General features: G+C 44.2%; 1 protein-coding gene across 1 annotated transcript in view; it reads left to right on the top strand.

Moving 5' to 3' along the window:
* The window catches only part of LOC115457015 (mucin-16-like), a 139,250-nt gene that overhangs the window by 35,623 nt on the left and 88,294 nt on the right, over positions 1–15,333 (top strand). Inside the window, 8 exon segments of the mRNA XM_030186440.1 lie at positions 205–379; positions 821–2,596; positions 8,702–8,824; positions 9,806–9,924; positions 10,818–10,876; positions 12,021–12,160; positions 13,174–13,236; positions 14,569–14,731. Of these exon segments, the coding sequence (XP_030042300.1) occupies positions 205–379; positions 821–2,596; positions 8,702–8,824; positions 9,806–9,924; positions 10,818–10,876; positions 12,021–12,160; positions 13,174–13,236; positions 14,569–14,731 (2,618 nt within the window).

The raw sequence follows: 15,333 nt of genomic DNA, 5'->3' as shown, positions 1-15,333 counted from the left end.
GAGCACCAGTCACAGCTCTTCCCCCATAGTCAGTAACACTACTGAGACCACCAGTCACAGCTCCACTCCCAACAGTACAGAGAGCACCAGTCACAGTTCGACTCCCATACTCAGTCACACTACAGAGACCACCAGTCACAGTTCACCTCCCATAGTCAGTCACACTACTGAGACCAACAGTCACAGTTCACCTCCTATTGTCAGTCACACTACAGAGAACACCAATCACAGTTCACCTCCCATAGTCAGTCACACCCCAGAGAGCACCAGTCACAGCTCTACTCCCATAGTCAGTCACACTACGGAGAGCACCAGTCACAGTTCAACTCTCATACTCAGTCACACTACAGAGACCACCAGTCACAGTTCACCTCCCATAGTCAGTCACACTACTGAGACCACCAGTCACAATTCACCTCCCATAGTCAGTCACACTACAGAGAATACCAATCACAGCTCAACTCCCATAGTTAGTCACACTACAGAGAGCACCAGTCACAGCGTAACTCCCATAGTCAGTCACACTACAGAGAGCACCAGTCACAATTCACCTCCCATAGTCAGTCACACTACAGAGACCACCAGTCACAGCTCCACTCCCAAGACTACAGAGAGCACCAGTCACAGTTCAACTCCCATGCTCAGTCACACTACTGAGACCACCCGTCACAATTCACCTCCCATAGTCAGTCACACTACAGAGAATACCAATCACAGCTCAACTCCCATAGTCAGTCACACTACAGAGAGCACCAGTCACAGCGCAACTCCATAGTCAGTCACACTACAGAGAGCACCAGTCACAGCATAACTCCCATAGTCAGTCACACTACAGAGAGCACCAGTCACAGCTCCACTCCCTTAGTCAGTCACAATACAGAGACCACAAGTCACAGCTCCACTCCGAACACTACAGAGAGCACCAGTCACAGTTCAACTCCCATAGTCAGTCACACTACAGAGACCAACAGTCACAGTTCACCTCCTATTGTCAGTCACACTACAGAGAGCACCAGTCACAGCTCCACTCCCTTAGTCAGTCACAATACAGAGACCACAAGTCACAGCTCCACTCCGAACACTACAGAGACCACCAATCACAGCTCAACTCCCATAGTCAGTCACACTACAGAGAGCTCCAGTCACAGTTCAGCTCCCATACTCAGTCACACTACTGAGACCACCAGTCACAATTCACCTCCCATAGTCAGTCACACTACAGAGAATACCAATCACAGCTCAACTCCCATAGTCAGTCACACTACAGAGAGCACCAGTCACAGCATAACTCCAATAGTGAGTCACACTACAGAGACCACCAGTCACAGTTCACCTCCCAAAGTCAGTCACACTACAGAAAATACCAATCACAGCTCAACTCCCATAGTCAGTCACACTACAGAGAGCACCAGTCACAGTTCAACTCCCATACTCAGTCACACTACACAGACCACCAGTCACAGTTCACCTCCCATGGTCAGTCACACTACTGAGACCACCAGTCACATCTCAACTTCCATAGTCAGTCACACTATAGAGAGCACCAGTCACAGTTCAGCTCCCATACTCAGTCACAGTACTGAGACCAACAGTCACAGTTCAACTCCCATAGTCAGTTACACTACTGAGACCAACAGACACAGTTCACCTCCTATTGTCAGTCACACTACAGAGAGCTCCAGTCACAGTTCAGCTCCCATACTCAGTCACACTACTGAGACCACCAGTCACAATTCACCTCCCATAGTCAGTCACACTACAGAGAATACCAATCACAGCTCAACTCCCATAGTCAGTCACACTACAGAGAGCACCAGTCACAGCATAACTCCAATAGTGAGTCACACTACAGAGACCACCAGTCACAGTTCACCTCCCAAAGTCAGTCACACTACAGAGAATACCAATCACAGCTCAACTCCCATAGTCAGTCACACTACAGAGAGCACCAGTCACAGTTCAACTCCCATACTCAGTCACACTACACAGACCACCAGTCACAGTTCACCTCCCATGGTCAGTCACACTACTGAGACCACCAGTCACATCTCAACTTCCATAGTCAGTCACACTATAGAGAGCACCAGTCACAGTTCAGCTCCCATACTCAGTCACAGTACTGAGACCAACAGTCACAGTTCAACTCCCATAGTCAGTTACACTACTGAGACCAACAGACACAGTTCACCTCCTATTGTCAGTCACACTACAGAGAACACCAATCACAGTTCACCTCCCATAGTCAGTCACACTACAGAGACCACTAGTCACAGTTCAACTCCCATAGTCAGTCACACTACAGAGACCACCAGTCATAATTCACCTCCCATAGTCAGTCACACTACAGAGACCACCAGTCACAGCTCAACTCCCATAGTCAGTCACACGACAGAGACCTCCAGTCACAGTTCAACTCCCATAGTCAGTCACACTACTAAGACCACCAGTCACAGTTCTCCTCTGATTGTCAACCACACAACACAGACTAACAGTCATGGTCCTGTTCCCCCTCTTACTCCAAATAGAGAAACTAAGCCTCCCCGTTCCACTGTTGCTGTCACAGATACATTGACGACGTCTTCTCGAACTTCATCAGGTAAAGATTTTTATGTATCATTTTCATTGTTTGGAACTTCCTTGATGATGTTGTTTGATGGCTATTTTGCAGTAGTAATTCTGTTGAAGTGTTTCTGTTTGCTGAGACTTCTGGCCTTCTTTGTTTGGGCATGTTTTTTAGTTTTGTTGCTTGATTCCTTGGTTTGCCTCTTTTCACAACTGTCTTAGCATCAGGTGTCAATGTTCATGTCACCTTCCTTATCTTCTTTGTCCAGATATGATAACAACTTGAGCCCATAGAATTATGGAACCTCTGATCCAGCCCTATCCCTTGTATGCCTTTTTCCTGAACAGAAAGAATCTGTGATGATTTTTCCCGAAGTTGATATGATTTCTCTCTTGATAGGGCAAGGAATACTCTGATGATCTCAAGAGGTGAAAAATGCTCTTAGAATAGAAAAAAGGAGGGGATGATGTCTCACCGGATCTCCAGCCCCCCCTGAATCTGGGGGGGGGGGGGGGGGGGTCGTCGGGTGGACCGGAGGTCCTCCGGACCTCCAGCCCCTGTTGCTCAGGGCAGAGGTAGTCAGGGCCTGGCGGTCCCATGGACCTCCAGCCCCTGTGTTTGACAGGTTTGGGCTTTTGACAGCCCAGACCTTGACAAACATGTACGTGAGGATTGTGCTGAGCGCATGCTCAGGCACAATTCTCCCGCACTTCTACCCCATGATCAGAGATAATTGCGCTGCTTACTGTAAATTTGCATGCATTATCTCTGATCATAGGTCTAATAGCACCCCTCGCTGTTCCAGCGCTATTTTAGAGCGCTGTTTGGAACAGCGCGGGGCTTTTGATCATCTTCCAGATAGGGATTCCCACCCATTGCACAGTCTGACGATTTTAAGAGTTTTGGAGAGGAAAAAAGATCCTCAATTGGCACCTAATCTTTAAATCTGGTGCTACTCATTAATGCAACTGAAAATCAGAGGTGTGGAAACAGGATGTGCAGGATTGATGCAAGGGTATTAAACGCCATCCAAGGTAGTGGTTTTGAATGTTGACCTGAAAGGTTTTCTGCTTATAGAAGCCTAAAACTGTAAATCTCACCTTCCTTTTATTGGTATAAGTTACTGTTTTTATTTTATTTTATTTCATTGTACTGTTCTGTGTTTATTTATTTATTTATTACATTTGTACCCCGCGCTTTCCCACATACAGCAGGTTCAGTGCGGCTTACATTGTAAAAGAAAGCATCTTACATGGTAGAGAATAAAGCAAAACAAGGAAATGTAGGAAGAGTATTATAAACTGTGATGATCATAACTACTTACATAGTGAAAAAGCATTACAAGGACATGTGAAAAGAATATTATGAACTGAGAAAAACACAGTGGTAACAGCACCCAGGAATATATGAGTTGGAATAGGGAAGGTAGACAAGGATAGGATAGGTAAAAGGGAAGAAGATAGGGAGGGAAATGGTAAAAGGATGGGGGGGGGGGAGAAGATAGGGGATTGAGTATAAGGGATTTGAGAGTAAAGTCAAATGTGTCATTGGGGTCAAAGTTCGTGTCGACGTTGTAGCAGGAGTATCGTAGGTGGGCTGGTAGAATTAAGTTGGTCCATTAGGGTAAGCTTGCTTGAGAAAAATGGGACTTTAACATTTTCCTGAAAGGTAAATAGTTGTTACTTGCTCGGATGGACCTTGGGAGAGCATTCCAAAGTTGACTTCCTAGGAAGGAGAAACTGGAAGCATAGTATGTTCTGTATTTGATACCTTTGCAGTTGGGGAGGTGTAAATTGAGGTATGTTCGTGATGTCATTGGAAAAAGTGCAGCGAAGGGCGACTAAAATGATAGCGGGGATGGGACGACTTCCCTATGAAGAAAGACTAAGGAGGCTAGGGCTTTTCAGCTTGGAGAAGAGATGGCTGAGGGGGGACATGATAGAGATATATAAAATAATAAGTGGAGTGGAACAGGTGGATGTGAAGCGTCTGTTCACGCTTTCCAAAAATACTAGGACTAGGGGGCATGCGATGAAACTACAGTGTAGTAAATTTAAAACAAATCGGAGAAAATATTTCTTCTCCCAACGTGTAATTAAACTCTGGAATTCGTTGCCGGAGAACGTAGTGAGGGCGGTTAGCTTGACAGAGTTTAAAAAGGGGTTAGACGGTTTCCTACAGGACAAGTCCATAAACCGCTACTAAATGGACTTGGGAAAAATCCACAATTCCGGAATAACATGTATAGAATGTTTGTACGTTTGGGAAGCTTGCCAGGTGCCCTTGGCTTGGATTGGCCGCTGTCATGGACAGGATGCTGGGCTCGATGGACCCTTGGTCTTTTCCCAGTGTGGCATTACTTATGTACTTATTTCTAATTGGAAGGTCAATCAAGTTGTTCATATAACTGGGGGACTCTCCTGATATGATCTTATGGATCATTGTATGGACCTTGTATTCTCTCTTTAATGGGGAGCCAATGAAGCCTCTCTCGAAGGGGTGAAGCACTTTCAAATCTTGACTTGCCAAAGATAAGTCTGGCTGCCGTGTTCTGGGCAGTCTGAAGACTTTTCAGTACTTGGGATTTACAGTAAGGAAAATACTATTGCAATAATCAACATGAGTGATGACTGTGGATTGAACCAGGTTCCGGAAAGTGTTCAAGGGAAGATAGGATTTCACTTGCTTCAGAATCCACATAATATTAAACATTTTCTTCGTGGTGAGCTTAGCGTGGTTATCGAAGGATAAATGGCTATCTATTGTAACTCCAAGGATCTTTAGACTATTGGAGATGGAGATAGTTACATCTGGGGTATTGAGGGTGGCTGGTAAAGGTGGGGAGTATTGAGACGAAAGGACTAGGCATTGAGTTTTTTCTTTATTTAATTTCATCTTAAAGGCATTAGCCCAGGAGATCAAGGTGGACATGCCAGTAGTGATTTTATCAGAAATGTCAAATGTTTGATTTAAAGGGAATAAAAATGGTGATGTCATCAGCGTATATAAAGGGATTAAGGCCATGTTTGGCTAATAACTTGGCCAAGGGGATCATCATGAGGTTGAAGAGTATCGGGGAAAGAGGAGATCCCTGTGGCACCCCGCATTCAGACGACCAAGGGAATGATATATTTGTGGTTCCTTTAACTTGATAAGACCTGGTTGTGATGAAGTCTTTTAACCAATTGATAATATTGACGCCAATTCCAAGTCTGTCCAGAAGTTTAGCAAGAATGTTATGGTCTACCATGTCAAAAGCGCTTGATAAATCAAATTGCAAAAGGAGGATATTGTTTCCAGTCGCGATTTCCTGTTTGAATTTAGTTATTAGAGTAAGGAGGACCGTTTCAGTGCTGTGGGCAGAGCGGAAGCCCGATTGTGACTCATGAAAGATGGAAAATTTCTGAATATATTCATTGAGTTGCGAGGTCACTCTATTCTCCATTAGTTTAGTGATTAGAGGGATGAAGGCAATTGGACGGTAGTTGGTAACATCGTTTGCTGGCTTCTTTGGATTTTTTGGTTTAGGTGTTAATAAAATATTACCATGATTGGTAGGGAAGGAACCTCGTTGAAGCAGGACATTTATGTGAGTGGTGAGATCCAAGATGAAGCATGTTGGAGCGCCTCTCAGAAGGTAATTTGGACATGGGTCAAGATGGCATTGTGATTTGGAGAGTATGGAGATGGTTTTGGTGACTTCCTCAGTGGTCAGGGGGGTGAACTTAGTCCAAGATCGGTCAACTGGTATTTCATCTAAACCAGGATCTAGTTTGTCAAGAAAAGAGTCCTCAGTGATGTTGTCTTGAAAAACTGACTTGAAAAGATTAGTGATTTTGTCACTGAAGTATTTCGCTAACTGGTCAGCTGAAGGACGGTTTGAAGTTGAAGTGTTGTTTGTCACTGTTGCTTATCTGGGTAATGCACACCACTATACTGTTGTAAATGAATCTACCAAATACACTTAAATAAAGTACCTGGGGAAAAGGGTATAGTGGTACATCTCTTAGGGCCAGCCCAACCATTAGGCAGGACTAGGCAGTTGCCTCGGGCAACAGCTTCTGGGAGGCAGCAAAGAGGAGCCGCAGTTAAAGCAAAACAAATAGATCCCGACAGTCTATTTATTTTTGGAAACTTTCCTTATTATTTGTAGGCGTGTTTAATATTTAAAAGCATGATATCTCGGGGAGGGGAGGGGATTGCAGATTAGGGGCCTGAAAGTTAATTGAAGGGATTGTAAGGCTAAAGATTCATCTAGAGCGCAGCCCTGACACCTCTGAATAAGGATGTAAGAACTGCTGGATTATACTGCTCTGTACAAAAATCTAAATATTGTTAAAACTCAACTGCTTCTTGTGGAAGAGAAGCCTACTCAGTTAACATCCTTTAGTAAATAAAGGCTGGTCAGTTTGGGAGCTATTCCAGCCTAGTACATCTGCAACTGCTGGAACATAAGCATTGCCTGTTATGGTATGCGCAAAACTAATTCAAAAATTCCCACTGTACCTGAATGTAAATCATCTTGAGCTATTACTGAAAAATGTATGAGCAAAATCCAACTAACTAACTAACTAACTAACTAACTAACTAACTAACTAACTAACTAACTAATCCATTTGGAGAAATTGCTCCAGGGACAAACTGAAGGTCCATCAAACTCAGTAACTTGTTTCCATCAGTGGCCGATCCAGGTCACAAGTAGCTGGCATGAACGACCAAACAAGTTCATATGGATTTCAGGAATGAAATTTGTGAGGTTGGCACAGAAGGATTCCTGACTTTAGGTTAAGGATATTCTGTCCACTACACCATGTGACAGACCTGCTGAAGAAGGAACCCTAAAACCAATCAGGACAACCTGCATTGAGTGACCAGTATGACTGCCTGTGCTGAGTGACCAGTTACATTTCAATACGAATTTTGTACTAGCACTAGGGATGGGCAGCCTGACAAGTTTCATTTTGTTTTGTTTCCTGTCTCAGTGGACCACCACACCCCCCATAAAGGTCCTCCTGCCCCTCACTCTCCCACCCCCCACACACACTTAAGCCCTTCCCAACCCCCCCCTAAATACCTGGTGATCCAGTGGGACCCCGATAGCCACCTTTCCACCTGGTAGTCTAGTGTGCCCCCCCAAACCTAAAAGCAAGAGGAGAAAGTAGTAATCCCTCTTCTTGCAAGCACCACCTTCAAAATGGTGGTGCCACTGAGTGAGGCTTCACTACCATATAAGAGTTTCTCCCTTATATGATGCTCAAGCCCCACCCAGTGCATCCCAGGATGCACCGGGCAGGGCAGGGCACTGCCATTTTGAAGGTGGCACTTGCAGAAGGAGGCAGTGAAACACCCCCCCCCCCTCTTGTTCAAGGTATGGGGTGAGGGTTTGGGAGGAGACACTAGACTACCAGGTGGTGGGGTGTGGCTATTGGGGACCCATTGGACCACCAGGTATTTTGGGAGAGGTTGGGGGGGACTGGTGGTCCACTGGACCTCCAGCCCCTTGTGTTGATCTTTATTTGATAGTTTGACAGGTCCAGTTTTTTTTCACAGACTTCTGCAGGACTGCGCATGCCCAACCACAATCCTCCTGCAGAAGTACCACAATGATCAACACATAAATTTGCATGCTATTAAGTTAAGTTTATCAATTTGATATGCCGCCTCTTTTGAAGCACGAATTGAGGTGGTTTACATATAACTATACAGATGCTTGCACTGTCCCTGATGGGCTCACAATCTTAAGTGTATTGTACCTGGGGCAATGGAGGGCTAAGTGACTTGCCCAGGGTCACACGGGGCTGCAGAGGGAATTGAACCTCTGGATCTTAACTCACCGCCGACTGTTAGGCAGCAGTGGAAATCAAAGCTGGTTAGCGCTGATCATAGGGGTGGTAATTCCCCACGCTGTTCCAGTACTAATTTTACAGCGCTGTTCGGAACAGTGTGGGGAAATTGATCATTGGGCTGTGAGTGTGCCCAGAGCTGTAGAAAGCAAGTCTCAGGGTCACCACGTTTGCTTCTCCAAACATCTCATGATCTCTGTTTGGTTAAGTGTGGATAAAAGAATAGACACAGCCCTATTGCCCCATTAATGGCATGAGAGGCAGCTTTGCATCTGACTCTTTCTTTTTTCTGCAGTGACCCCTACCCAGATGAATGTTACTTGTCAGAATGGAGGCGCACCCAATGGTGGCGGGTGTATATGTGCTCCTAATTTCTATGGGACCTTCTGCCAGTTCGTGAAAAACGCCATTGTTATTGGTAAGTTACAGCTTCCCCCTTCCACCTTTTCCCCCCTTTGTACAATTTTAATGGCATCCGATCGCTGAAACTGTGAAAGAGAGAGATATGGACTGTAAGACCTGTTTAGCCTGTACAAATTCGTTCCTGGAGCATAACCTCAGATCGTATCTCTGGCTTCTTTGCCAGTAGAGAACCTTTGTCGTCCATAGGATTTCTTGATTTCTGATATGGTACACACTTCCACCACATTAGGGCTTATTTAAGATTTTGGTGCGGATAGGCAAAACTAGACAGTACATGCCAGAGAGGATGGGTATGGGAGAACGATGGTGTTGCCAAGATCCCAAAGTTTAGAGAGCCCGTAGAGACATGAAGGAAGGCGATGATGCTACGGTAGCTCCTCTTTGAAGCAGCATGTGCACATGCCAAGCCAACCTGTTCCTCAATCCAGAGAGCTGGACAAAGACTGAATAAAATTGATGCCTCCAGAGGATCTCCCTAAAGAATAAATCCCCACAGTTATTACACTACAGAATTTCCATGATAATTTCCTTATTATTTAAGTTTTGTCCCCCTCTAATATTCCAAGTCTAGCCTCCTCCCACCTCTCCACCCCCAAAAGGTTAATCAGGGAAAAGTAAAATCTAAATCAACCTCTTTTCCTACAAAATGCTTCTTTTTTCTTAATTAAATCTGACAAAAATAGCTTAATCCCAAACTTTTCTAAATGGTTTATTAAAAATGCAAAAAAAATACATCTACTTACAGCTTCAGTCTAGGCAAATACATTCAACAAAAGGTTCAGCTCTGTTTCCTCAGTAGCACAGGTTAATAATAAAACCCCAAATGCACCTTCCCCAAGTCCACTAATGAACTTCCAGAAGGTGAATCCTGCTGAAAATGTGACCTCAAGAGCTGGTGAAGGTTTTCCTTCCCCAAGTCAACTGGTCTTAATCATCAGCTCCAACTAATCTCTGTGGTTTATTTTGTCTCTCACAGAACAGATTAAAGTCACCAAACAGGTCACTGTGGAGGTGATGAATGAAATATTCAATGATAACCTGAAGAATCCTGTTTCCACAGATTATCAAATTTTTTCATTGAGGTTTCAGGAACAGGTAAGAGGAGAAAGGGGTAAAGGGTAAAACACAGTGATTTACATATATTATATACAGGCTGTTTCCCTGTTTAACTGGAATATTGTCATTTTTTGGCCTCTTTTTAAATGGGATCCAAGTACACGATTTTAACTTTGAGGATGACTCTTTCTTGGCCTATTGGATGAGACTAAGAACTTGTACAATACATGGGAGGGGGGAGGGCCCTCTGATCCTTTAGAGGATGCTATGATTTAATCACTATTGGCACAGCGAGAGAGTTAAACATGATACAAAACAGTCTAACAGTCTAGGCTGCTGGATTGGTTTTGTTTGGAGAAATGAGCAGTGTTAGATTGTTTTTTGAATCTTCTGCTATAATTCATGTGTAGGGTCTCAGTTATAAACTGAAGATGGTGCCTTACTGGTTTGATACCTGAGCCTGAGAACCTGGGCTTTGCACAGGACAACCGTCTCTGGAGACAAAAGTAGATGAGAAATCTGTCATCGCTGTCAAAGACAAAAAGATAAATTTGCTAAAAAGGAAAATAATGCACTGCTCTAGATCACTACTGTAGGAGGGGACTGGGAAAGCTGGGCCTGATTATAGGGACCTGCTTGGGACAGAGACCCTTAAATGTTGTGATATGTCATATTTATAATGATAGAATGACTTCCGTAAACAAGTTTAACCTAAAGCGGTTTACAATAAGGAAAAGAAGATTAAGAGTAAGAAAGACATTCGTCAGCTCCAGAGACAGTGAGCATTGGCATGCTGACCCACTTTGTCCCTGCTCTGCTCCTGTCCCTGGACCACAGAGTGGAACCAGGTATTAAGGGCTCTTCTGGAGCTGACATTGTCTGAAGACATCACAAGGTTTTCCTTCACTAATTGTGAGTCTGTTCTCTTCCAGATGAAGATGGTATATGAGACCACTCCTGGGTACCAAGGCGTGGAGATTATTTCATTGAGGTGCGAAGGTTATATTATATAGAACTGTACTACAAGATAGGGAAAGCAAATATTTTTGTATGATTCTTCAAAGCACGCATCATGAGTCACTTGCTAACCTTCCCTTCTCAGCCCCCAACCACAATCACCAACAGAACCTCCTGTAGAAAACCCTTATATCAGCTGTACCAAGCGCGTGGGCAGATAGGGAGTTTGAGATATATCATAGCATCCAATTCAAGTGGATAAGTGTGTGGATATAAGTTCATTTCTTGAGTAGAATATTTCTCATGGGCCAACTCCTGCTTATCTTCCATTGCTAGAGTTAACCCAGCGGGTACCAGAGATGAGTGTGTGTTTGCAGAGGAAGGGCTGGTCCCCATCACCACCCCATTCCCAGTTAAATTCATTTCCATCCCCATTGTATTGGTACTCCAGGCACTGGCACCAATATCCAGTTCTTGCCTGGCCCCTAGGAGTTTTATCTGGGTGTTGGCTATATTCACCACCAGTTCACAGATAACTATCCTGGCAAGTTAGGACAGGGCAGCCTAGACCGAGCCGGGCAGGAGCAGGAGAGACAGACCCGGAAGGAGGCCGGCATGAAGAGGCTTACCGGCACTGCCCCCCCTTCCTTTGGAAGTCAGTACTGAGAAATTTTGCCCACCCTGCCCCACCCTCGGCGTCCCTGAGTTAGGACAGCTATTTCTGTGGTCCTACTTAACCGATTCCCTCTATGCTGAATAGGAGTCCTCCAACTGCATTGCTGCCAGTGAGGGGGAGGGGGGAGGTGCTTCAAGGTTCCCTGCAGTCCTGCAAAGCTTACCCGTCCCTTACTATTCAAAATGTGATAGTGAAAAGCACCCCCCACTGGCAGGACTGTAGGTAGAGGGCTCCTGAGGGAACAGTGCCTACTTGCCGGGGTAGTTATCTGGACAATGGCACTGAATACCATCAGTGGCTGAATAGCTATGAGATCCACCTTAACTCCATAGCATTTGGAGAAATTGTCCCAATATGGCACTGACTGGAGAGTGCTACGGGGGTCACAGCAAATATTCAGCAGCATTCTCCAGTTAAATGGCATTGAAAATCTGTTCTAGGGTTGGTAAGTGGGATTTACCTTGAGGTAGACACTGACCACTTTATTCTCTCTTCTTTTCAGCCAAGGCAGCATCATCGTGGACTACAAGGTCATCATCCAAATGGCATTATCGAACTATACCAATCGTGATTATTTAAGCGTTATTTATAATAATCTCAATCAAAGTATTCACCACACAAACTGCACCAGCAACAGCACAGGTATGCCTGCCTTGACAGAAGTCCACTATTAGCTTTGGAGTTAAAGAATGCCAGATCTCCCTCTGTAATGAACCTGTGTTTGGGATCCCTCCCTCTTCAGCATCACCTCGGTGAAGACTCGGGTTCTGTCCTCTTCTATTCTGTCCGTTTTGTACTCTGTTCCAGCAGGTTTCAAATCTTCTAATGGAGCAGAAGAGCAGAAGAGTTGCCCAGTGGTTAGAGCAGTGGACTGATAATCAGGGAAGCCTGGATCAAATCCTACTGCTGCTTCTAGTGATCTTGGGCAAGTCCCTTAACCCTCCATTGCCTCAGGCACAAATTTAGAAATGCCTTGTGTGCCTCAATGTAACCCATTCAGCTACTACCTACTGAAAAAGCTGAGCTAAATTCAAATAGACTCAATAATTTAGTTGGAAAGTGAGTTCAGCTAGTGGAACATCAGCCTTCTGATTGGTCCTCTGGAATACATTCTGGCAACCATGAGAGACAAATTCCTTGTGCACATATATATGCTTTGGTGCATGTGAATGGTTTCCAGATTTTTTCTGTTTAGTTCATTCTCAAGGTATTTGAGCAGACAGATGGAGCAGTGCACCTGTCTTGAGGAGCCTCTTCCACTGGATGAAGATAAATAATCCCCTCTTTGGTGCAAAAAGTCTTTAATGTTCCAAAGACTCTAGAAAATATGAATCCACTCCCAAGACATCATTTCGGAAACACAGCTGCTAGTTTCAATAGCATCTGTATATTCAGGGAAGAACCCACTGAATCCACATCAATAGTGAAGGTGGTATATTTAGTGGCTTGGTGCACAGTCACGTAAGATGCTGTCCTCTGCCTTCTCAGCTCCTGTAAGCCCTCAGCACCATCTTTGCAAAACGTTTCATCCTTTACAGAGATCCTGTCACAATGCGAACAGTAGGGACAGATCAGACAAAAACCAAGAGGAAGGGAACTCTTATAACAAAATCCCTCCAAAAGTGTAATAAAGCGCTAATGTGCTTTTATTCTAGATATGTTGTGCTTCAACCAGGCTTTCACAAAAGTCAGCGATGGGATGATTCTGGACTCAGCAGGTAAGGCTAAGAACTTGTGTAGGCACATATGTGTTTGTGCTAATCCAGGGGAGATAAAAATCATTGCAAAGCTTCCAACACCTCTACTGATTGAGTACCAGCCCTTGAGATCCCCCCACTCACCCACCTCAGTAAACCAGATTCTTCATAATCCTGAAGATCCAATCACACCAGTAACCTCCAGCATAGAAACCAAATTTTCAGAAAGATCAAAGGTGCTAAACTCATCAAAAATTACCCCTCCTCCACCTTAGACAAAGAGAAGATATTTGCTTAATGGAGGAAGAGAGTGCTCGAGCACCCACAGAGCTGGCATTTATGATCTCCTGTACCTGATCTAGCTCAGTTCTGACATGGCAGCAGGCGTCTCCTTCTGCATTTGATGAGGTGGACTGAGTACGATGGGGGATGATGATATAGTTGGCAATAGTTGATGCTGTCTGAGTTCTGGTCTTTCCTCTCCCTTTTGGTAGAATTTGATTGTTATCCAGACTTCCTGATTTATGTGCTATATTTATTAAATGCGCTCAGTAATTTTTATACCTTTGTAACCCTTTTGCTGTAAACTGCACTGTTGCCCCATGTGAAGGGTGTTATATCAAGAAACCAAATAAACAAACATATGGCTGCAGTATCTTCTGAATGTTCCTTCGCATACCTTAAATAGAATTCAAGTTGGGTGTTCTTGAGTAATGGTTTCCTCTTGTCCGATTAGTGGAATTCTTGGCATATGATTATCATATGCGCGTTGACCAATCTTAGCCATGGGGGCCTGCAGGTCTTCCACAGTTGCCATTCCATCTTATTCAGTTCTGGAATTGTTAAATAGGCAGAACCTTAGCCAACTGTACACATTTTTATTGAATTTTCCAAGATTATAAGTGGGCTTTAACCATTTACATCTGAGACTCATTATATTCAAATTCTCATCAACAAATTTTGATCATTCCAATATAAGCCCTCCCGCAACAATTTTGAATTTTACTGGGATTCATTAACCGCCTCTATGAAGAGATTCACCCAAGACGGTTTGCATGTACATGTGCGCATCTCTCTTTGCTGGTAAAACTATGTTCTAGTGGCTGTTTGTGTTTGGGTGGCTGTCAGGATCTCTTGTTTTGCTTTGATTGCTGTTGTTCTTTGCTGGCCCTCACAAACATCTGTCTTACACAATTGTCTAGGCTTATCTAACTGTTGGGCCAGCCCTGCATTCAAACCTGTACTGAACTCGTGACTCCCTTTTATTGTTAGCGGAGGAGGAAGGTAGAGTTAGTCTACAGTCTTGCTCTGGCCATATGCATTGGTAACATGGTTCTCTTTGTATTTGTTTAGAGACCTGTTCAGGTGCAGTTCCCAATGGATACAGTCAATATTACACCCTTATGAATGTATCCGGCGTCTTGAGCTGTGTCTCCAACTGCAGCAACACTAGCAAGCATCATTATGACTGCCACCGAGGAGAGTGCTTTGTTGAATCCCAAGGACCAACCTGCATGTAAGTCAAACAATGATCTGCTGCTAATGGTGATCAGAGGTGGACTGTGGGGAATGCAGATGGATGTGGAGCCATGTGCAGAGACTAACTGCAGAGCCTCATTTGCATAAGTCAGAAGTGCTGAAAAGGAGGATCATGCCTGAAAAACACAGTCACTGAACGATATGGCTGGCGCTGTTAGTCAAGGAACTAACTTGATAAACTTTTTTTTATGTTGTAAACACTGGTTTACATGTGTGAAAGGCCTTTTAAAATTAGATCACACCTCCATAGGCATGATTTCTGCATAATTTGTGCTAATATTATATAACGACACAGAGACGCTTATGTCTTTATTAAGTAGGCATCTTCCTCATCTATTAACCTGGGCCCTCAGCTATTTTTCCTCCATACGGGAAATTCTATAAAATAGCTGCTAACGTTTACACGCCTACGTGTTTAGAATGGCAGCATATTTGCACATATGTGAACATATAGGTAAATATATGACAAATTTATGGCTAAGTGCTATTTTGTAAGTATCCACCTATCTTGTACCTCTCAGTGCTGCCCTTGAGTTTTCACCTCCTCTTCAGGACTGTGATTTGAGAAGGGAACCTATG

Source organism: Microcaecilia unicolor, chromosome 14, assembly GCF_901765095.1.
Source record: "Microcaecilia unicolor chromosome 14, aMicUni1.1, whole genome shotgun sequence".
In the NCBI taxonomy this organism is placed as follows: domain Eukaryota; kingdom Metazoa; phylum Chordata; class Amphibia; order Gymnophiona; family Siphonopidae; genus Microcaecilia; species Microcaecilia unicolor.
Note: the sequence above shows the minus strand (reverse complement) of the source record. Positions and strands in the feature narration are given on the sequence as shown.